Source organism: Odontesthes bonariensis, chromosome 13, assembly GCF_027942865.1.
Source record: "Odontesthes bonariensis isolate fOdoBon6 chromosome 13, fOdoBon6.hap1, whole genome shotgun sequence".
Taxonomy (NCBI): domain Eukaryota; kingdom Metazoa; phylum Chordata; class Actinopteri; order Atheriniformes; family Atherinopsidae; genus Odontesthes; species Odontesthes bonariensis.
Window position 1 is genome coordinate 12,201,182 of NC_134518.1, and position 25,016 is coordinate 12,226,197.

Sequence of the window (25,016 nt, forward strand, 5' to 3'; positions counted from 1 at the left end):
CTCCATCACTACAGCTAAATGATCTCTCAAACGCAGTGTAAAAATGTATCAAATTACTGCTAGCTAAAAGTAGTATGACTGATTAACTGAGTATGCTCTAGCTGCAGTTCTAATGAGGGCTCACTATTATGCTGCGCCATGTCTTGACTCACTGGTAAGCCTCTCCTTCTTGTCCTCTGCTCTATGCCCTCCCTTTGTCTTTCTCTGAGCCGACCACTTGCTCATTAAACCGTGTGGTCAGTCTCCACTCTCTTACCCTTTGTCTCACCACTAACCTTGCCAACCCTCTGTAACTCAAACTTGAACACAAGCTTGGCCAAACTTGACGGAAAAACTTCACCACATCATTATAAAAATAATGGACCGTGTTTACAAAGGACGCGAGGCCCCTCTGTGACATTGCGTGGTCCCCAAGGCCCTGGAACAACCGAGTTTATAGTCGCCAAGTAACATTTATGTTTAAGGTAACATTCATGCTTGTCTTATTTCAAGGCAAGGGCAGCAGCCGGACTGTGAAAAAAAAAAATCTTAAATGACTTCATTTGAAGGTCTAATGGTAGCAGTCTATTTCAAGGCAATATGTCTGATGTCTCATTTCTTGTCAGTAAGCATAGACCCTGTAGCATCTACTCAGTTACATTAACTTTTCCATTCTAATTAGCTTCGCTTATCTAACAAACAAGCATACCAAGATAAACTGAAATTAATGAGGATATACTCATTAATTCTTTTGAGTATATTTTGTAATGTTTGTAATGTATAGTTTGTAATGTTTATATGTATATATATATATATATACATATATATATATATATATATATACATATATATATATATATATATATATATATACATATGTAAAAAATAAATGAATAAATAAGCATTCTTTGGCTGCTTAATAATTGTAGAACATTTCTAATTAGCACTAAATGTCCAAAGCAGTTGGATAATGCAATGAAAAGAAATCTTGAATTCACTGTAGACTAATTGATTAATCTTACAGACTTTCCATCGTCGTAAATGCAGTCTCTGATGTCAGATTGCTTGTTTTCGTGACCAACAAGTCCAAAATTACTTCAATTTACAATTCATAGATACACGAAATAGTGAGAAGCAGCAAACTGTAATATAACTGAAGGAGAAAAAAAAGTTATTGGCAGGGTTGCCATCCATCTTGGACACATTCACAAATGAGAATCTTATCCACAAGAACAAAGGAATTAATACTTGGATGAAAACTTGTTGGAGAAATGAGGGTGCTCTAATTAAATTCAAGAGCCACAAGCTGTCGGGTGTAAATAAATGCATGCCCAATGAAAAGGAACAAGTATGGGACACGTGTTTCTGTTCAAATTATTTAGTCATACTTTTGGTGTTGGATCACATGATCCAAGGATTTTAATATTCAATCAGTGACACTTAGCCTGTATTTGAATAAACCATCCTTGGAGGATGAATCTAGCCAAATACAAGCCTGCAAAGCTAAGAACAAAGACCGAATACTGACTATGGCTGAATTTTTTTTTCTTGTTTGGATCATTTAAATTGTGAGTTTCATCTACGTGTGGTTTTATCCCATTCCGTTCTTTTGTGTTGGATCTGTTTGTTTGTTGACAGTGTTATTGCCCACTCAGGTCAACAGATGAGGGCTAACCTGTCGCGTACATCCAGACTGAACTGTGTTTTTAAGCACCACTGCTTTCATAAGGCTTGATTGCTAACTCAGGGACGGTAAATGTTTGAGGCAATTTGAAAACCCATTTTCTTCAAGCCATTATCTGTTGCGTTTGGCGGAAATGGAACACTCAAATATTTCTAGTGTATTAATTTAGCACTGTGATCAGACAGTCATGAGGGACTTGTCAAGTTCTTCAAAAAAAATAATGGATGTCCTGCGGCCAATCAGGATCAAGTGCTTACTCAGGCCTTGGTAATTACACAGATATTTGTATTTTAGTGGAGAAACTTATCTATTGTAATGAGCAATAGAGCCTTTACTGAACTGCTGTTCGCGGTTGCCTTAGAAACCCTTCTGCTCGAAGGACGATGTACGAAAATTGCAGCGATGTAAAGCCAGAAGGCTTTCTGACACAAGCCAATGTGTCAATCTCAGAAATGGAGGAAAAAAAGATAAGAAGCAAGAGGAGAATGAAAATGATTAAACTAATGGAAAAGTTGTCAACTAATTAGCATCTCATTATAGAGCACTGTTGTAACCCAGATAGTCCAGCTGTAGTTTTTTTGTGATTCCACACTGCAGTATTTCAGTAAGACTGGCATCAAATATCAGCTCTATCTCTCCTTTGTCATCCACCTCCCTCTCTCAATTATTGTGGCACTTTCACCACCTGACTGAACACCAGTGACCAGCACCCATAAAGCCCACTTATTAACCCAGTCTTGTTTAGTTAATCCGTACACAAACGGATAAGTAAAAACCGACAGTGACTTCCCTCAGCCTTGTCATCAATCAACAGAGATGCTGCACAGAAATAATGAGATGGGTAACCTGTTGCTTTTTGTGTAGCTTGTCAAATTCACATTTGTGTTCCTGTAAGATTTAAGCAAACAGTGTATAACTGGCTAGTGAGGCTAGCCTGTCTCTTAGTTTCTCCATTTTTAATGCAAGAAGAAAAATTGCCAGCTTACTTTTAGCTTCCTCTATAATGGCAGGTTTCACCTGCTCTTAGGCTCTGTCTCCTGCTGTCACACTAGAAAAAAAGAAATAAGAAATCCTATTCTTTATGAAAAATATATAGACCTATTCCATCACAGAAATTTTCTCAAGGGCTTTGCGGGTACCTCCTGAAGAATTCAGGGCTTTTCCACTGCAAGAAAAAGGATCTAAATTGAGTTCCAGGGAAATTACTTTACACCCCCAGAACGTCAGTGCTCGTGGGACCTGTCATGGTTTCAAGTTATGCCCAGTCACTTCCTGTTTTATTTTGTAATTTCTTATTCTTGCTCGCAGCATTCAATTCTTCTTTCGTTTTTGCGCCTCCTCCAAGTTCAGCCAGCAATCTCTGACCTCACATTCTTGTCTTCAGTAGTTGCCAGATTTCTTTTAAGAATTTCAGCCTACCTTTGTGCATTTTTTTTTTTTTTTGGAATTTCTCAACTTGCACCATTGCCTGTTCCAGGACTTGTTTATTTTCTTCTTTTTTCCCCTCTCATTATATATGTGCTTTTCATGTTTGAAGTATTTCTAGTTCTTGCTGTTTGCCTCCTCTCCGTCTGCTCTTGTTGCTCCACCGCAGCCAATATGCATGCGGTCCGCTCCCCATTAAACCGTCAGAGCTGCTGTAGTTTTACTTCGGCAGAGGTATTTTCTTGGATGTGATCATTCTTCAGCACATTAACACGGCGTCAGAAAGTAAAGCATAGGACAAACTAATCACTGCGGGTCTTTAGAGCATGGTTGAAATGTAGATGACGAAGAGTCTAAAAGTAGAACTAGAGGTTCTTAAACTCGATGTTCAAGATACATCTAAAGACAGAGCTTGATCATAAAGCTTCATTTGACATTTTAATATTGGTCAGCAAACTTTTAAGAGATACCATAAGATTTTTAAGAAAGTCTGTGCAACTTGTTTTGACCGGCGAACATTTGCCTTTGATCTATAGTTCAGAAACTGAAATTGATTTAGAGATAAAACTTTTATCTATGGTTTACAGTAGAAATGATAGAAATTATCCCTCTGAGTTTATAACACTTGGATCTACACAGTAATGTTTATTGGGATCCAGCAAACCCAGTCAATGGTAAGTCTCCCTGTTGAATCCCACAAACCCAGCTCAACAGCACCACTGGAAAAGTCAAAAAAGATATCTGCTTTGTGGGAGGAATGCATCAATCACTCGTACTGGCATTCACGCCGAACACCCCTAACTTAGAAAACTGAGAATTTCTTACTGAGCAAACGTGAACAAATCAGACTTTGCTGTGAACAATTTCCCCTTTAGAGTTAGAGACGGTAACTCGTAGGTACTAGAACTGAGGGTAAATTTCACAGTATAGATCATTTTATTTTCATTCAAAGGGCACACTCTCGCAGTGCTTTTGATTTCAATGAAAACTAAAGTAGCAGTTTGCACCCAAGCACTAAGCACTTTTTTTTTAATGTTTGGAAATTCACAAGCAAGTGTATCACAGCTAGTAATTAAAGTTAGCAGCCCTGACAACAAAGAAACATGTGAAAAGTTTCCAGTACATTCTCATTAAACCATTCTACCAGAATGATATTACTTTACTTCTAATACTTTACTAATCAGAGTGTTTTCACTCTGTGTACCATGTGATCAAAGTATCATGCAAAGTCTACTGACTTAGCATACTACCAATTTTGTGGCCCTTTGTAGTTAAATAGTTTCTGACACACAAAGTCTAATGAATAATCAGAAATCTTTCGCTGTCCTTTCAGCATGAACTGAAAAGGTGAACGCAGCCCAGGCCGAAGGGTCCACGTTAACCTCACTCCTTTGGCAGAATGAGAGCTGCACTGCAGCCAGGTTTCAAAGTCTTGTGAAAACCTCTCAAGACACACAAATATTAGTGCTCGCAGTTTTTTTATCATTATTTTTAACCAGGGAGAGACTCACTGAAATTAAGAAAATATTTTGCATGTACAAAATGGGCAAAAAGGCCCGCAGCAAACTTACAAAATCGAAAAGTTAGCAAAGTAGTCAACATGCATTTCTAACACGTAATCCTCATCAGAGATCAAAAAGAGGTGATATAAATTAGTCATAACATCTACAGCAAGATCCATTTTCCTTCAAGTCATTTAAACCAGTTTTAAATTCATCCCGTGATCCCAACTCCCAAAGAATCAGTTAATGTTGCAGCTGACTCCAAGCAGAGGAGGCAGTTTGTGACATGTTTAATAAAAGCTCCTGCATGTACGCATACATTTGGCCATATAGTACGGGCCAGGGTGCGTTTGTCAGCAGCAAACTCTGGCTGAACTACACTTTGTCTTTCCATTGCCACTCTCCTCTGCTCTTACGCCACGCTGTCGTCAATTCAGGGTGTTGATGTTTTCCTGAGTTTGTCAGCCAGTCTGACTGCTGCTCGTAGATCCCTACTGCCTCGCTCAAGGGAGGTGTCACAGTTGGAAATGCATCCCCACCACCAACGCCACACTGAGCGCACACATGCACACACACGTGCATGAAAGACGGAAGTGACAGATGTCCGTAGAAATGTGGGACAAACCAAATATCTCTCTCTCTCTCTCTCTCCCCTTCGCTCTTTCTTAATCTGTCAAGCCCTCTGTCTATTTTTCTCACGCTCAAGTCTACACCTATACACACACACGCAAACACACACACACACAGCGACTAAATTGACTTGTCAGCTTCAATCAGACTAGGAACAAAAGGATTCCTGCCAGTTTGAAGCTGACATCATTAATGGGTTTGGGAGTTGTGGGGGGGGGCTGCAACTCTGAAGACAAAAGGAGAGCAAGGTCGGGCCGACTTAAAATGCACTTTCATTTTGGCAGGGACGTTAGCTTTTTGATTCCAGCCCCTTTATGCCAACATCTTTTTGCTAGTGGCTCTAACTTTCATTATCGCGGGGAACAGAGGGGCGTGCGAGACTTTGTTGTGCTGATGGAGAGGGATGTGACATCCATAATGCATTTCCTATTAGAGGATGCCACGCATGGACACACCTGGCCATGTGTCAAAGCGAGATGGACGGGAAGAGGATGAGAATAAATGGGCTGCTGGAGGCAGAGAGGAAAAAGGGTTGCTGAGTAAAGGATACCAATGCAGAAGAAAACGTTGACGAGAGGGGTGAGAGTGAGTGAAAGGAAGGGCTTCAGAATGTGTCAAAGTTTTGGAGAGCAATAGGACAAACATCATCGCGTGACATGTGAAATCCACGCATAAGCCAGCTTTCTGGGCGCACTGTAGCAGAAAAGCCAAACGCTTTGAACATTTAAATCCTCCCCTCTCACTCCTGTCACTTCATCCATCTTTATTCTATTTTGTTTCCTCTGCTGAATTCCCATCTGCCTCCTTCCTCTTTTAGGCTTTTATTCTGACCCTGGGTGAAGATGGAGTCCTTCATCTCAAACGGTAATAACTTTGGTGCGTATGCACACAGTCATCACAAATTGATTGCTTTGGAATGCTGCTAGCGCTTTCCTTCACAGTCTCATCTCTTCCATTGTGTGATTTTCTATGAGAATGACTTGCTGTCCAGTCAGCCTGTCATTAAACAGCACCCCTGGGTGCAACCCAAACGTAAACAAGCACAACTTATCTCACATGTTCTCTCATTCTTTGACTATCTTAGTCTCACACTTGGAAGCAGCTTCTCCTTCACCTGTTTTAACCTCAACCACTTATTTCTTTTTATTCTCATTCTAATTATACCAAGACATTACCATTTCTATTCTTCCATTTGCATATTTTGCTTTGCCAGTGTCATATTCTTCCCATCTCTAATTTCCCCCCTCTCTTCCTCTATCACCCAACCGTTCCCTCAGCCACTGAATACGTTCCACCTTTTTTGCAGCACATAAACAGACAGTGCCCTTGGGGATGGGTTGTAGAGCTCTGCTTTTGTTTGTGCGCACCTCTAACTAACTCTCCATCTGCAGGGAGCCAAGCCAAGCCCAGCAGTGCACGACAGATAGCTGGCACCATCCCAGACTCTACTCTAGTTGGCCCCATATCATCACCCCCCCCCCGCCTCTTCACTTCTCTTTCTCCTTCAAGGCTATAGTCTTCCCACAGAGGTGGTTGGCAGCTACCCTCAGGCAGCCAGTCAGACACTTTGGACATGAGACCCCCTTCGATTCCTCTTCCTCATGGCCTTAAATCAAACCCTGCCTAAGCTATGTACTGTGTTATATTATGTACTGTGGATGTCAACCACAGGATTCCTTGAGCTCCATTCCCGGTCAGTCCAAAGATCACCTCCAATACATGCTCACCAAATAACCAATAGCACGTTTTCTGTATTGAGTCACATCAAAGACTCTTCAAAGAAGGAGGAACTTAAGCATTAGCTTTAGTTCAAAAAGCCAAGAGTTTCCATCATCTAATTGCCCAGGGCTGTGACTCAAACCTTTAAAACATGCACAGTGTCATATGTTGTTTTTCTTTGAATTATAATGAGATTCTATGGAATTCAACTCAAAATTCCAAAAGCACAAAAAGTAGCCTGACTTCAGCATATGCTTTTTACATGCAAGAATAAAATCATCAAAGGTAAATTGCTAAATCATTTGCCGAGCACAATCCTCTTGAAGAGTGAGAATTTTTTTTTTTTTTTTTGCACTTACCGTTGTCAGGCTCAGACTTCCTGTCATGTTCGGTGTCAGTGAGAGACAGGGCAGAGTTGGCACGGCTTGTGAGACAGGAGCTCTGCTCAGACTTCAGGCCTCGCATCCACATGTGCTGCAGGCCGTGAGCAGGAGATGGGTCCACCTCTGGCTCCATGTCCACATCAGAACCCACGCCAAGGGAGTACGCGCGACTGTGGACGTGGCCAGTCGGTCCAGAGCACAAGGCTTCCTCCTCTTGCTCCTGACGCTGCTGCTGCTGCTGCTGCTGTTGGTGAATGTGGTAATCTGGGCTCCTCATCTGTCCAGCCTTACAGAAGTCTAAATCTAGAGGAGGGGAGATGTATGCAAGTTGAGATCACACAGACATGGAGCTGTAAAGCCTTTAATACCGGCATGTGTTTTTATTTGCTCCCGCAACTGAGCTGACCAGGTGTTTGTTAGAGACAGGGATTTACAAGCCACACACTGAACACCTCTTAAATTATGTCAATAGACGGGGTTTTATTTGAGCAAGCATTTATTAAAAGTTTTTTTCAGCAGAAATCCAAATCAAAATGCCACTCTCAATTCTTCTTAACCATTTGCAGTGAAGCTATTTCCTGTTCAGGGCACCCGATGTGTGTTATTGAGCTTGAGATGTATCGAACTGCTGCTCAAACAGAGCACTGATCTCATCTATATTCTCCTTGGTGGGGGTGAAGAGATCAGATAAAGATCAAACCTTATTAATATTGACTCAGACTGAGGGAAAAATTGAGCTTCATACGCTTTCAGGTATTAGAACGCCCTCCAATCCCAAGCATCAGCACTGTTATCTGAGAACATCAGATATACTGTGTTAGTCCTCTGGTTACACTTCAATTCAATTCAATTCAATTGAGCTCTACTATTTTTTCCTGTAGAAGCAGTTGAGTAAATTTTCTTCCTCACTACCTCAGTTTTCTGTTTGGAGGGTATAAGTGGAAGTGATGGAACTGATATAATTTTGAAGAAAGCAAGGCACAAATTGAAATCCATATTGAGAGTAGCCTATAGGCTCCACCGCAGAGAAAGACTTCCTGTGCTTCTCACTTAGTGCAGTTAATATGTGTGTTAGGTCAGGCCCTTCGAACATGAACCACAGCGTTTCAATAAAGGCCACAGTCCTGCGGACCACTCCATTGACCAGTGATATGCCCCGCTGTGCGTGTTTGATGGGGTCAAGACCAACTGTAGCTCACATACTGTTGTGCTGGAAATAAACCGGACCAAGATTGGTCACCGCTACACACTGTTGTTCAGCTCAAATTGGCTGCAAGAGAGCAATTCAGGAGTACCTAGGCTGTTTCCCAGCAGCAACAAACATGGATCGACTCCAAACTGAAAAGTCCTTTAACCATTTTGCTGTGAAGCGTATTTATACTATCACAAGATTTTAGAGGGTGATTAGAAGGCAAATCACTCTTCTCAATAACTTCCTATTTCTTGCGATTACAATCAGCTGCTGCCAGATCACTTCAGCAAAAAGCTGTTTATACATTACGCCACTTTCACACAGTGTAAGTACTTCTTTTGAGTGAAAGCCAAAACAATCTGGGTCATAACTGGATTGTACTGCAGCCTGAAAGCAGTCTGGAAAAAAAAATGCCCTGCACTGAAGAATACTAAAATAAATTCATTATGAGATATACCAAGACATATGTTGCTCTTTAACATACATTATTCTATTTTAAAAGGAGATTAAGTTTGATTACCTCGATGAACAGAGCCCTCAGCTGTCCAGATGCAGAAATCTAGATACGAAAAACTTATAACTGCCATACTGACGAATCAGCTTAGGTCATGTAGGTTGCCCTATTATGTGATTGGTGTAGTTGGCTACAGCGGGACATCCCCAAAGGACAAACCTGTCTGACTCCCAAGTCTTCATATTTGGGTGCTTGATCAGGACCCCCTGCTGCCCCTTTTTTAACCACAGGCTTCCCCTTCAGTGTTCTTTTTCAACATGCTGCATAGTCCAATAGACCTCAATGAATATCCCTAACCATAGACTGTACAATAGCCATTGTAATGTCAAACATTGCTACATGTAGTCCTGTTTTGAAAGGTTGAGGTTTGCACCGATCATTCGTCTGAATATGAATTGAGTTAGAAATGTTTAATCTAAACTTATACACAAACGATCAGATCCTTGTGAGGCAGCTAGTTTTTGAATCGTTCAAACATTTAGGGCTGTAACAAATCTATGGCTTTGTAAACACTCTGTAGACTGTTAAAAAAGCGTGTACTAATTAATTTATGCTAATTGATAAGCAAACAAAAAATTATTATTTTGGCCAGCTTTCCAATGCACTGTGAAATTATCACGTAAATGTGGATCGTGCTGTTTAACGGCCCATCTATTAACACTATCTTTTGAATGCAAACAGGCTTAGCAGAGACAGGTGCAACGTAGAGAGATGCAAAGAGGTGATGTGGGATTATACGGGGGGAGAGGAAACCGTAATATTAGGGAAAATACACAGCTGGAAGATGGGAAGGAAGGACAGGAAGGGAGGAGAGAGCAAGATGTGTCGGTTGTAAGATGAAGGGAAATATGAAGAACATGGGTGGGGAATTGAAGGGGGGACAAATTGTCTGATCTTTGTCAGGAACATCGTAATCCATTAAAAACATCACTTGAGGCAACGTCCCCCCTAAACAGTTGGTTACTTAGATAGGGTGGACTATATATAACTCCGTTGCCCAAAGATGAACAGATGTGCTTTGCAGAACCGGCTGCCATTGACATTTAAAAGGCTGCTTTGGGGGTCTTCTGCACCTCACCATATGACACGGATGGCAGAGGATGGTGTTTGTTATAGAAACAGAGAGACCAGTTAACTGCTGAAAAACCAAGTGCTTTCTGAGTCTAGTGGAAGCTACAGAAGCGAAATCATGATGACTAATGTCCATAGACGGGGTGCTGAATAGCGAACAGTACGACAAAATCCGTTGCAGGTGGCATTCAAACCATGAAATCCCTGCAGCCGCCTGCTTGTCAGGAGTTGTGACTGTTATGAATGGCTAATGCTACTTGTTAGCATGGTGGGTAAGTCCTGCGGGATAGCAGGAGGTTGAGGTAGGAGAGCGTGTGCATCTATTGATCACCACGAACCCTGCACAGCAGCATTCTCCTGATGAGGTGCGGTTTCTCTCTTAACACCACACATGACCTGCATAAAGGCCATTCATCACAGCGCGCGCTGGCCCATTTCTCCTCCTGTCACTGGCAGGGAAGAATTTTTCTGTGTGTATGTGTCATCGTGTGTGCCTATGTGTGCCTCTGTCAGACTGTTTCTGTCTGTGAGTGTCTGTGTAATGAAGGGTGGTGTTCCACCCCAGGTGAGGCCAGAGAGGTTCAGGGCTGACCTACTTTAGCTGTGGGAGAGAAATATCACCTCCGTGAAGAAGAGGTAATTGGCTGCCTCCAACTGTCCTTCTGGCTCATTGTGAACTGTAATAGGTAATTCACATAGGTCCTTTTAAGGACCTCTGTGTGTGTATAAGAGTGTGCCTGCTTATATGTGTGTCTTTTTTGTGTGCTATTCATTAGTATTGAGACACGGGTTCTGTTGACTAAGCCTAATAGAACTGGATCTCACGACAGATTGTGAAATGGCTACATTGGTCTCCCACTGCAAAATAATGCAGTTTCACAAGTAAGGCTCAAATACTAAGTAATTTTCCTCATATAAAAATGCAAAAGTTTAACTTTGTCAATATGTCAACAGCCAGTACGACGACGCTCACTTTCCATGTCTTTCTAGAATTCACTGAGCCTCAGTTATAAGGAAGCAAGCAGAAAGGATGGTGTAAAGTGTACACACAGACCTTTTGTGGATTAGCTTGCAAGAGATCCCTGCACAATTCTTTCACCAGCCATTAAACGTTTCTAGTTCCCTCTCTCATAATGATTTACTTTTCTAATGCACTCTCACCTAAGAATGGTTAGGATCCAGAGTAAAAAGTTCCTGGTTAGGTCTAAAAGTAAGACAGTTACAAAAACCTACATGGCTATGCGTCACATATTTTCTTCTTCGTGCTTAAAAAATCCCATCACATAACGACAGAAAACAGCTTACGGATGCATCGTCATGTCATCATTGAACATGTTTTGAATAAAAAGACATCCAAAAGACATCCAAAAGACATCTAGAGAAGACCTACATGCCCTTATCATTTGGAAGTCTTGTTGAAATTAAGTTATGAAGACTAAAATGCTTGACCTAAAAGTGGTTTCATTTTAGCAGGAGACCAGCAGCAACATTGCACTGGGACGTGATGGACAAGTGGACAAACATACGTACTACGCATTTTTTGGTGGGACGGGGATGCCTGACACCCTGGTAAGTATGACCAGTTACCTGTTTGGGGTTGGCTGTAGTTGTTCTGTCTTTCCCGGTGAGAACCAAGGGTGAGGCGAAGCTCATGCGTGTAGTCAGGCAGAGTTTCGCGTGAGGTGTAGGAGCGGTGATGAGTGCGGCCGTCCTCACTCTCATCAGATGAGCTGGTGTAGGACATCTCCATTTCATGGCGCCCCTTGGACAATGGCTGGTAGGGTTTACTGTCCATCTCCTCCATGGCTTGTAGGGCTCCACTTAGTCACTCAGCAAAGCCACAGCACAGAGCTCGGAGTCTGGAAAAAAGCAGGAGGTGTGAGATTTGAAAAAGAAGAAGGAAAGACGGAGGGAAAGAGGGAGGATATGGACAGCAAGGAGGAGGGAGGAAGAATGGTGCAGAGGAGGGAAATGAAAGGATGTGGAGGATTGAGCAGAATGGAGGGAAAAATAGCAGAAGAAGCCTGTTATTGAACACAGTGGAACAACATTGCAACAACTGCTCTTTCCAATTACAGCGGGCATTCATAAACAGTATGTGGCTTCTTTCATACTTCACACCAAAGGTTAGCTCCAAATCAATACGCATAGAGGGACCGTGATGGCAGCCATTATGTCCACATGTGTTTGAAGAGAAATCGGCACAGTTTTGTGCTCTGTCAGTTGCGGTCACTGCTTTCTTTATTAACTGTAAGCTTTATTTCTCTTTTCGAGACAACCATTGCCAAGCTGCAGATAAATCAACAAATTTGTCACTGAGCCTCATGTCTGTCACTGTCATTAAACACTGTGACTCACCATCAGGGTGAAGGGATGATGAAACACTTTTTGACAACAGTCTTTTTAGTGTCATTGCCCTCCTAAAAGTGGGGATGATAAATCATCTCTTTCAGCTCTATTGCGCTCAGATTCTCGTGTTCCTCTCTCAACCACATTGAAATCTAGCTCTGTGAACGTCCAGTGCCGTACACTTATATGGCCATAACTAATGATTGATTGGGACAACGATTAGAGCACAGAAGAAGTGATTAGAAAAAACTTCATTCATATTAGTTCTCTTTCATTGTGCCCTGCTCAAGGCCTTTCCAGCCTATTTCCTGCAGTTATAAAGCTTCTAAATGGAGCTTGAGAGGGTCATTGCTCATAGAGACAAAGTGCTATGGTATTGACCTCTTCAGGGAGTCCTGTAGTCCATACATCAAAGCCATTAGAGCGTGCCTGCTCAATACCTCAGAGATCTGCAGCACAGGGTGATCACAACTAGTCTGATACAAGTTTACAGCTGACCTTTCCACCACTGCAGTAATGCTTTTATTCCACCTGAAAGACTCCTTCCCTTGGCCTTGCATTCACCCTCCTCGCTCCCTGCGTGCATGCACCTGCACCTACGTACAGGCCACCCACTGACCCCTGACAGAAAACAGTCAGAAAATGGGCCAAGTAGTTGTTCACATGTTCATCTCACTGTCAACCCCATCACAGATATCATCACAGCACAGACAATCTGTAAAAGCTCCGCATTTGTCTTTCACTCCATCTAAAACCACAACAGATTTAAAACATACCGTATCTAATTATGCTCGCCACACTGTAGTATGCAGTAACCTGGTATGACACAATGCCTGTGGTTACTCTGGGATCATGATGCCTTTCATTTTGACTGACAGGAGTTATTGCATGGAATCAAAGCATGCTATTATCTCAGCTGCCCTGTCAGAATGGGATTGACTGGTGTCACCTTCTCTCTGGTACGGCAAGGAACAAGTATACATTACACTGTGAGCTCTGAGCGTGCTGCAGGCACCAACTACTGTCTGTCTCCGCTGAGGCTCTATGTCCCGTTTTATGCCTGCCACACGCTTACACGCAAGAATGAAAGCATAAAGTACATGGCAAGGCTGCACCATCTTGTTCCCCCATCTCATCTGCTCAAACATGCTGACAGTCAAGTGAACATTTTGCTTACTTATTGTTCTGCTCCTATAAAGATGTGTACAACAGTAAAATAAAACTCTCTTCTGTAAATTCCTACATTTCTTTTAAAATCCCTCTGTTGCATGCCAGTTTGCACCTGATATCCTCCTTCCCACTCATCCTCGCTCCTCCTCTCAAATCTTACACACTCTCCATCCTCCAACTCGTCCTTTGAGACCTCTGTATTTAGAGAAGTAAGCCTGCTGGCGGGGGTTATTCCTGCTAATTCTTGCCCGCAGTAGGGTGCCCATTAGGGGGGTTTGATTCTCGGTTTTGATGTCGAAACCTGGAGGTTGTTTCTTAGAGCCAAGCTCACTTCAAACAAGACTCTTGGGCGTTCTCTAGGACAAGGCAGCATGTGCCACCTGAGCACAACACCAGCCTAGATTTGCAGATGAGGAAAAGGTACCTCAGGGTGTAGGAGGCATCAGAGCTTGGCTCTGGGTTACTGTTCATGGAAATCAAACAGGAGCAGCCCTGGAATGATCTAAGAATGTAAGAATAATTAGCACCATTCTAGAGTAAATTTTTAATACCGAAATCCTCAAAACCTTCCCTGCAAGATTTGTATTATCTCCCTCATAATTTTTTTATGTGCATGTAAAGCAGTGGACTACATGGTGCACTGGGGCCTGCCTTGGTACAGATAACTAAGAGCTTTGCTGCTTGTATTGCTATACTTCAACCTACTGAAAATGATCTCAACCATCAGTGAAACCATAATGTTTTAAAAAAAGAAAAATCACAGATTTCCAAAATGCATTTCAAATGCAAGCCCACAGTATTAACCACAGTATGCTGTTTATGTGCTTAATGGAATTTATTGATGGGCGGCTTTCTCAGAACACACCAAAACAAATAGCTTTTTTGTTTATTTGTGCTTCAAATGAATTAACAATGAGCGTTTGCATGCAGTGACAATGTATGTACATGTTACTGTGCAATTTCATTGCTGATTCATTTCTAATCTATAATTCATCAGTGTGTAATGAACTCTTCGGCACTCAGTTCAAAATTAATACAAAGTGACAACATTGAGTACAACACATGCATCACATTACATTTCTCATATCATCCACAACTAACTCTTTTCTGTCTGTCCCTTATCAAATCCCTTCTTCAAAACACACTTAGACACACACACAGGGAGTGGTAATCCATGGCTACATAGTTGCAATAATATCTAATGGGACCCTTCACCCACTTGACCTCCCCCCTTTCTATCCATTTATTTATTCCAACAGTGTGACTTTGGACCACTGTGCTGTTTTTGCAAATCTGCTTAGAGAAGAAATGGAGGCTCACACACACACATACACATACACCCACACATGCTTTTAAACAGGATTTACACTCCAAGTTGTCTCCAGAGGGGCGGGGTCCCTCAGACGTGCAACAAAAGCAACAAAAACACAAACAGCACGGCTGAGATCTTCATGTGTAACAGCAAATGCCATGAGGACAAGTCAAAACCGATTTCCTCTTTCCAATCTCAAGTGCTGAAATCATGACGAACAAGAGGAAAGAGCAAGCAAAATGGGGAAAAAATAAGAGCGAGGCGGCGAGGGAAGGGGATTGGGGCCAGGCAGAGGCAGAAAAATTGAGTTTCACGTTGGTAAATAAACAACGAGGACAGGGAAAGCAGAGTGCCATCCGACAATATTAGCTTCTCAGATTATTGATACAGTATAGTTCAAGGATTACAAATACATCTCCACCATGCAGAGTGGGTTATTTTCATAACAGCCTGGAGACCCCAGCGAGTGGAGAGCTACTTTCTTTGTTAGCTCAGGCCTTTACTCTTTTCGTCTGAGCATGTTTGCACAGAGATGAGCTAATTCCGCTCGCTAAACAGGCCTCACAAGTCACTGGAATGGCGATCAGAAGCCTTAAGAAGAGCTTTCATGCTACAGCATAGACTTATCACAGCAGATGCGCCGAAGTCAAGTCATGACAGTCCATGTTGTTGCTTGCAGGTTTTGATTTTGTCTCACACTACAACAGCTTAATCAGTGGAAGAAAACCGAGGTGCGGTTTCTAACTGCAAATGCATATCCAGGCTGCAGGTCCTACAGGAGTAAACAGTGAGCTGTCAGAGAGAGATGCCTCTCCTGGAGTGAGGGAGTGTGCTGAATGTGTTTGCATGTGCATGGTAAGATGGGGAGATGGGGTTCTTTACCAGTCAATAGCATCACCATGGCTCCTAAGGCATATGATAGGGAATAGTCTGAGGAAAAGACCCAGAAGGACCCACAGGACCCTGTTATACCTCGACTACCCGAAACACAACAAAACCCCACTGCCTACTGGGAGCCCTCGATGCCTGCTGAGTGGAGGGAGAGTTGAATGCCGAACAAGGATAAAGAGAGTGATGGATAGATAATGAGAGACGGAGAGATTTCACAGCAAAAAAGGGGGGAATTGAAAGATAGACAGATTGCCAAGTGAGACATGGAGTGATAGAGGGTTTTAATTAGAGGATAAGGGCTAGCTATCTGTGGGCGGCGGCAGCACTCTTGTCACGTAGTTGTGCTTTCATAGCTGACCAAGCCTGAAATCTCTTGCTGCTAATGCCGGGTTTACCAGCAGAACACGTACTGTGGCGTGTACCCACACACACTAAAACACACACAGGCCCTAAATCCACCGTACATACAGAGATTTCTTGGATGAAACACGTACTAACAATCAGCCACAGACAGACAAACAGACACTGCCCTTGCGCCTACACACACTTATAGCATTTCACAGTTACTGACAAACAACACACTCAACACCCACTCACCATAGAGAATCAGCGCAGTCTTTGCTGGCCCTTTCACTGAAGACAATATTGTGTGAACTCCTGCTTGCTGTTTTTCTGTACCCTTGCAGTGTATTTACCTCTCAGCCTTTAGTGCGCTGCATACCTTTATTATTCTACACACAGCTGCACCGAAGGTTAATGCATACACACAGTGCGAGTCATACAGGTGAGGTTACACAGTGGAAGAGCAATCCTCATTGTGTCCCCTCTCACATTAGAATGAGACCGTGCCCGAAAAGCAGGAAATAAAGTATGCGCGTTCCCTCACAAAGCAGATCAGTTCTTGTCAGGAGCTGTCAGGGGCCCGGAGAGCCATCCTGGACCATTTGACTATTTATAGTGGACATGGTTCAAATCCCACATCGGCACTCTATGCCTGAGAGGCGTGGAAGAATCCATAAGGTCCTACACTATTCATGCCGTCTGAGTGTGGCTTCGAGCAAGGGAGTAGCTCAGCTTTAACTTTTTTAAAAGGCCATTTTCAAAACTTTATTTTTTTCCCCTCCTTTCTAAACTATGGTACAGACTTTTTCCCACTGTTCTCACCAAACTACCATTCTCTATTCATGATATCCACCTCTGATCCTCTTTGATCTAAAGCCTTCTGCTGATTCCCCATAAGGCAGAGGAGTAAACAAAAAAAAAAAGCAAGATGATGACGATGATATGCAACAGAAAACCTGCCCCGTATTCACATGCGCAAAAGCACATGTGAGACACCACCCAGGATTCACTTGATCAATATTCCTGACAAGGCAAAGCCTCATCCAACACATCTGATATTCCTCCTGTCTCGAAAGATAAATGCAAGTCTCTGTGCTCCAAGCAGGAGTAAAAGGCCGTTCACACTAACTAGCGCTGCAAATAAAGCTTTACTCCATGAATGACACCCTCCTAAGCTCTCTGCATCAGCCACTTCTCGGTAAAAAGCCTCTTTCAATAATGCATTTGCCCACTAAAACCCCCAACACCCAAAGCAAAGCAGCGGCATTATAGATGCAACATTAATTGATGAATCAATGCCATTGATTCTGGAAATTGGATTTGGTGATTAACAATTTCGACAGTATTTCCTGCGCATCCTCCTTTATGAAGTTGTTGATTACAGTGAAGTGAGTGAGTAAAGAACATTAGTCCTGCAGAGGAGTGGCTGAAAAGATCTACAAGGAGCCGTTGAGCTGCATGGCAGATTGATTTCTGAATGCTAAGTGGGCTAATCTTCCATCTACACTGTTACAATGAAACGCTTGTCATCTTCAAAAACCAAACGGCTCTTTATGCTATAGGAGGGAAAATCGTGTGATATTGCCAATCCAGAAGTCCAGGGAGCTGCTTTGCGACTCATCCTGCTCCTCAGATCTGTTCTCAGCCCTTGTCCTCTCTTCAATATGTGCTGGCTGCAAGTTGGTTAAGGACACAGATGGCATTCAGCAGCAGCGACCTTGTGCAGGACACAACAAGATTTTGGTGGGAACAAACTGTTGTCCTCGTACTGTGGTCTTTTGTGTGCTGAAGGTATGGGCAGATGAATTCCTTCATCAATGTGCCTGATCAGACCACACAAACACACAAATGCTGCTCAAGGTTGTGAAGAGTAGTTAAATCACACACTTTGATAGGAAATTCAAAGTTTCACAACGAATAAATGTAGGGTTGTTGCACGTATAATTGATTATTTCAGGCCCAGAGGCTTTACCGCTGTTTAGCAGAGAAAGGAGCATTTGTAGTTTTCTAGAAAAACGAATCAGCTTGAAATCAATGGCACCTATGCTAAAAAGTGTTTAAAAAAGGAAGTGTCATTTTAAGCACTTTTCACTTCAACATCTTCTACCATGCGTTGTTTTGTTTTGTTTTTTCATTTAGGCTGTATCTCAAGTTTGTTTTTTCCACTGCAGCCTCTTCACTCTCAACAAATTTGCAAGGCAAAACTGTGTTGGGCATGTTCCTTAAAAAATTTGCATTTCTCATTTTGTTGCTTGTCAGATGAATCATTGTGTCTTCTGAGCACATTACAGGGAAGAAAAAAATGTATTTCTCCAAACAATTCCTCCACGGAGCACATCGGGCCGGGATGACACGTGCTGGAACATTTGGGATTTCAGGTTTGTTATATCTGGAGATGACATGTATTAGGCCTGCTTTACTTGAAAAATGGCTGCACAGCCCTGACATGATTTTTTTAGGTTGAGGAGATATTGGTGTTTTCTTCTCTCACATCACATTTCTTTTTATGCTGCTTGGCATGGCATGCTGGCTGGCAATCAGCAGAGAATATGCATCTCTACAGTAAGAAGTCAATTTGGCTGATGGTGTACTCACTTGAAATACATCCCAGAGTTCACGGTGGATCAGGACTCATTCTGAGATGAAACCTGAGCAACAAAGCACCTCCCATGCAATACAGTGGAAAACATTTTGAACTTGATTGTGCTGTGCTGTTCTGCATTGTATAACACATGGCTTCCAGCATAGAAGCATCAACAACCATTTTGGAGCAATTCATCTTTTCTAAGAGTTAATAATTCATGATCGTCTAGAAAGTAGAGCTGTGAATATTACTGATGATACACATGAGGCTATTTACCAGTCAGCAGGAAATAGATGAACTCGTTTAGTGGGGAGATCTACAGTGTAACATTGGTGTGTTTTATGTTTCTAAATAAATCATTTCATAGGCATGCAACAAACCTGCAGATGCAACTTATCCACATAGAGATATTAATCATGGTTCTTGAGGAACAAAAGTAGGTGTGTGATTTGTTGTCGATGCTTCATTGTGCGCTAATATGAAGCAGGTGTTCTGCCAGCGACCACCCTGATCAACGAGTTTGTTACAGGGAAGAAACTCTGTGTGTTAAACTATCAATTCAGGTCAATTATGAGTGAGTTTTCTCCTGAATATTTCAGAGACCCAACTTTGATCATTTTCATGTATCGATTGTGACAGCCGGTGAAACGCTGCTGCAGGTTGCAGCCTGTCAGTAAAAGCTGGCAAGTACCAACAACTTCTTGTCTTCTGTAGAAGCAAGACAGAATACGATGGATTTTAACTGGATTATTTTGACAGTAACGACAGTGACTTGCACTTTGAAGTGAAGGACAATTTATGCGGTAATGAATTGAGGAAGAAACAAAAAATTGATTTTTTTTCTCCTCTAAAGTTGTCCACTGACTAAATTAATAAAAGTTTCCCGATAAAAAAGTCTGTCAGTGTAGATGTGCGCCAGCTTTATGTGTGTGAGTGTCATAATGTCCCAAGTGTTCATTTGTGTGTGCAGTAGTAGTTATGTATCCTAGGGATTCTTTTTCCCTACAGTTACTGTACAGTGACATTTAGAGTGTAAAATACTTTCATACTTATTGTATTTCAAATGTGCAAAAAAAGGAAAGACTATGAAATAGTCCAGTGATTTTTGTCGAATGAACAATCACACTCTGCAATCTTTTTCATCTTTTATGATTTTTACAATAATTGGATCTTAGTTTCTGGTTTACTAATTCTCAAAGACTTCATATATTTGGGTTTTGGTATTTGGAGATAATACTTTGGACATTGTGAACACTATTTTGTACAAACTTCATTAGCAGAAACACTAAGAAAAACCTAAATCTCGTATCGGTTCATTAGTTTGAATCTTTACCTGACACAAGTTGAAAATGAATCAAAAGATGTTCATCATCTTCACTGCCCAACATCATTCTGCCTAGCAAATATAAACATATCTACAATATGATGCCAGCAACGTACTCAAAGAGAAAAAAGTTTAGTGCGAAAGAAGAAAGACAGAAGAGTCGATTGAATAAACAAGTAAAACTATTCTGTAAGATTCTATAATCGGCAGATTAATCGGTGACAGCTCCTTTTAGGAGCTTCTACCAAAGGCTCAGTCTTCCTAAACAACTGACGCGTCATTTCTCTCCACTTTGTGCCAATATAAGTCAAAGAATTATCAACAAGTTCCAAATTATACTTCTCAATGCAAGACTGCAAAGATCCTGAACATCCAGAGAGCAAAATATTGTGAACAGATTCAGAGAGTCAGAGGAAATTTCAGTGCCTGAAAGCCAAGGATGGAAACCACTGTTAGATGAGCGTGGCCGTTGAGCCAGCAGGTGGCACTGCGTGGGAAACTGTCAGGCCACTGTGATGAAAAAAAAACCCACGGGCTCACGAGTACCATGGAAAACCACAGTTCACTCATTACAGTAATGTAACCTGAAACCAATTGCACAAAGTAGAAGCCTAATATCAACTCTATGCAGAAACTTTGCTGAGCTCTCTGGATGCAAGTTCATCTGAGATGGAAAGTAAAACAGCGGATGCCACATGCTCTGTGGTCAGGTGAGTCCACGTTTTAGCTACTTTTGGGAAAATTGATATCTGGTTCAACATGCCAAAAATGAAAAAAAGCATCCAGGCCGTTATCAGAGATATTTGCAAAAGCAAGCATCTACAAGGATATGTGTGTAGGGCACCACTGACGCAGAGGTGTATGTTGTACTTTGAGGAGACATGCCGGCACCAAGGTGATATCTTTTTCCAGGAGCTAAGTTGTTATTTCAGCTGGAAAATGTCAGACCTCGTTCTGCTTGTCCAACCACAGTGCGTCTTCAACTGAGTATGAATGACACATCGTGAAGAGGAGCATCAGACAACAACCTCAGACTTTTGAGCTTCTCAAGTCTTGTTTTCAGCAAGAATGGACATTTTAAAAATTAAAACAATTACTATCCTTAGTTCCCAAACAATTAAAGAGTGTAATTAAAAAGAAGATTATGGAGCATAATAATAAACACACCCCTATTCCAAAGTGTGTTGCTGGCAATAAAATATGGAGCTGTTTTTTTTTTTTTTTTACATTTTCTGAAGTTAGGCAGTGAACACACAGAAAATCCTTTATCTGGACTTGTGTCTGTAAAATAAGGGTTAAAAAGATTTAAAAAAATAACAAATTAACGTCCTTTTTGCATTTTAAAACAGTTTCCTAACCTTTCTCGAAATACTGTCGATAAATTAATAAAGCAAACAGATTAATCATTATGGAAAATAGTACTTGTATCACGTCACATAAAACAGTCTAACAACACAAATCAAGTCCCGATACAAGACCACACTTAAATCAACAGTGCTCCAACAGCCCCTCTATCTCAGCCCTCCATCTAGGTGTGTTCTATTCGCACTCTCTTCACACACAAGACACACTCACTCACTCTTGACAAATTAATCACATATTGTAAAGAGAGGCCGAGTGGGCTTGACCAGTGAGCCTCTCATGACTCTGATCCTTCTGTCGTCTGACTAGAATTTGAAAGGAGGGGTGACCAGTTTGAAGTTGCGGGAGTGTGAAGGGAGTCTGTGATTGCATTTTCCACAATATAAAATCTCACATAACACCTGCCAGTTATTTAACTGTGTGTACTTCCTGACTCTTGCCCATAGCCCAAAAAAGAGGGCAGCGGAGTATAAAGGCCTGAAGAGATGCCAGCTGAGACACAGCCGGATACTTTAAAGAAGATTGCCTGGGGCTCGTATGCACACGTGTGTGCGTGTTGGTGTGTGCTTGCAGCACCGGCTAGCGGAAGGTGATTTTGGTTTTGATACAATTGCTGTGCCTTTCTCTGTTGCTATTGTACCCAACATGGAAAATAAACACGATTGTGTTTGTATTATTCATCGGAAGGTGCCCAAAAGTAAAGAGGAGAGAAGCCTGCTGTCACACTCTTTTCCAATTTTATCCATTAAGTTATAGAATAAATTTAACGTGAACCAAATCGAGAAATTATTAGCAATGCTATCATTTTTCCCGAAACATCACTTGCTTCTTTCAAGAATTTATTTTTCTTATTTGCCTATGCTTATGGAAATCGACAAATAAAGGGTAATCTCTAAAAGGGTTCAGTGTTTTGAAAACACTCTTCCTTATATTATCTGCCGCGTCTATTTTAAGAAGAACAGACACGTTGGACTGTTTATTTTCAGTAAACAGTTCTGACGGTTCACAATGCTCGGCTGTTTTAAGTGTGTGACTTGTGTAAACACTGGGCCACAGCTATTACATGAGCTTTTTAAGGGCTAATTTGACAGCATCATGTCTTTATTTCGCAGTGCTGCCAGTTTCCTTTCTGCAGAGGCCAACCACAGCTGGATGAGTAGAAGAAACCCCAATTAGCACTGCAGGATTAGCTGAACAATTTCTCTTGAGGAAGGAGCAGCATTGCAGCGAAAAGGTAAATATTTAAACTTGCTCGGTGGTTACATATTTGTGTCAGTGTGTGTTGGTGTCTAGCGGTTCAGCTGCCTGATTATCCAAGCGTTTTCACTTTGAAATTGATATTACGGTGGCCAACGTTCTGATACATTTTTTGCTTTTGCAACAATCAAATTGTTACCATATGATGATGGACATTCAGTGAGTTGGAGGGGGGGGGCATAAATTCCCACTGGGCCGTCATATTGGTTTCAACCTCATCTCTGACTGCAGCACAAAATGTTGCACTCTATCTTACAAACATGCTCGGAAGAATTTTGCAGCATCCTGTCACTAATTCATGACCCCAATTTTGTTAAGGAAATTTAGTGTTGCTGGAAACTTGTGGGTAAGAAGGACGTGTGTGTGCGTGCAAATCCATGGCAGAGAGGAGCGTTACAGTGCCAGGGGCTACTGTATTCCTGGAATGAAAATTCATAAATAATGCAGGGCTGGATAACAAAAAGAACTCCCCCGCTGTCTCGCACGGCAATGCGCTTTCCAAAGACCATGCAATATCACTCAAATCAGAAAAACCCAAATTATTAGAGGTAAGCAAAGATCTTGTTGCTGGAGGTCCTTTTAACTCGGGACAATGGGATCTGCTGACAGCTGAGGCAAAACGCCAGTATCCTAACAATCGCCACTCCGGGGCCTAAATTGTCGGGACGTTGCACTGATATAATGATGTGACGCCAAGCCAAGGAGCTGAGCAGCTTCTTTGGATTTCCAAAACGCCATATGCATAAACATATGCATAAATAGCTTGACGACAACAAATCCTGAAAATTGAAAGGCGAGTGTGGAACAACTGAAAGAGATAATTAGCACTCCGACAACCGCTGACCACAAACTGCTCCTGCAGAGGGGAAACTAGAGTGCATTGGCACACCTTAAGATGTAAAATCCTGAATATGTGACTGACTGATTGGTCCTGTGTTTAGTTGGCTGGCTGACAGAATTTCCTTATCAGTGGCATGTGGGATAATTGCTGAAGTGACATTTCAATTCAAAGGCTCTTTCTCTAATTGTTAAGGCGTCGCCATAATGTGTGTGCCATTTAAAATATAAACTTAATCACTGTGCAGCACCCCTGCAGGGCCTAAAAATCCGACTTACACAGACACACACTTCCCCTTACAGCAGAATGACGAACCCTTTGCTTTGACACGCAGCCCATCAACACTACATTAGTACACTGGGAGACATAAAGGTTGAGCTACAATCATCAACCACTCCAGGTTCCATACATCTAAATCATCACCCTTTTCGGTAAGCCTGCCTGCATTGGTGAAAAACCCAGAAGGAGGGAGTGTGTGTATTAGCTAACCCCCTGCTCTCGTGCATTGTATTATTCACACAGAGCTGAGACGCACAGCCGGATTTTTATCCCGACTATCAATAACATGCGAGCCGAGGATGAATTAGGCAGATTTCCCCCATCACTGCGAGCAACGTCAGGTTGGGCACTGACACACGGTGCCATGCTGACAGAAAACACTCCGTTGGAGAGCACAGGCTGGTATTCAAAGCTGCTTCTTGTGTTTGGATCCTAAAATGATAAGCTAGAAAGCAGGTATGCTTGATAGGTCAAAGAATCCAAACATCAATTTCGTCCTCTGAAAGATACTAGATGAGGAGTAGTGCAACACAACCACGCATTAGACATCCTGACAGATTGTAGTCTCTGATTCTAATGATTTTGCGCATTCAAATGACATGTATGGCCAAGGCCAAATTAACGAAGCCCTCATAATATTTTGAGACTCAAATGATGATTGAGGAATATATTTTGAAAATTCCTCAGAAACGTTCATGATTTATTTATTCATTTTTTTTCTATTATTCTTTTCTCATTTATTACTTATTTATTTATTGGAAATTGCATTGGTTGGTTTACTCCAAGCAATTATTTATAATCTGCTGTGAAGGAGAGGAGTGAGAAGGTCTAATTCAAATTTATCAGAGCATATCCATCCTGGTGCAATTTGTCCTGCTTTCACAATAATTATGATTTATCAAAATACGTTTGCCCTTAATTATTTGCCCCCACACATTTGGAAGTGCGCCTGTGTAAAAACGAATGAAATAGAAAGAAATACCACGCAATTCAATAATTCAGTGTAGACATTGCCTCTTCAGCTGCTGCATCATTCAGAGCGCCAGAAGTTGGGCTGTGAGATGCAGACACAGACGTTCAGCTGCAGAGTACAGTGGCTCACAGTGTTCAGACGCGTCCTGACGTGCCTCTTGGACCTCTTCTGGTGTCCAGGCTGCTGATGTTGGGGGGACAGCAGGCACGCTTCAGAGAGATCTACACCCCCTGGAT

General features: G+C 41.9%; 1 protein-coding gene across 1 annotated transcript in view; it reads right to left on the reverse strand.

The window, feature by feature from the left end:
• The window catches only part of tenm1 (teneurin transmembrane protein 1), a 182,420-nt gene that overhangs the window by 156,471 nt on the left and 933 nt on the right, over positions 1-25,016 (reverse strand). Inside the window, exons 2-3 of the mRNA XM_075480990.1 lie at positions 11,687-11,958; positions 7,299-7,625 (exon numbers count right to left, since the gene is read on the reverse strand). Of these exons, the coding sequence (XP_075337105.1) occupies positions 7,299-7,625; positions 11,687-11,903 (544 nt within the window). The 5' untranslated portion in view covers positions 11,904-11,958. The remainder of the gene's footprint in view (positions 1-7,298; positions 7,626-11,686; positions 11,959-25,016) is intronic.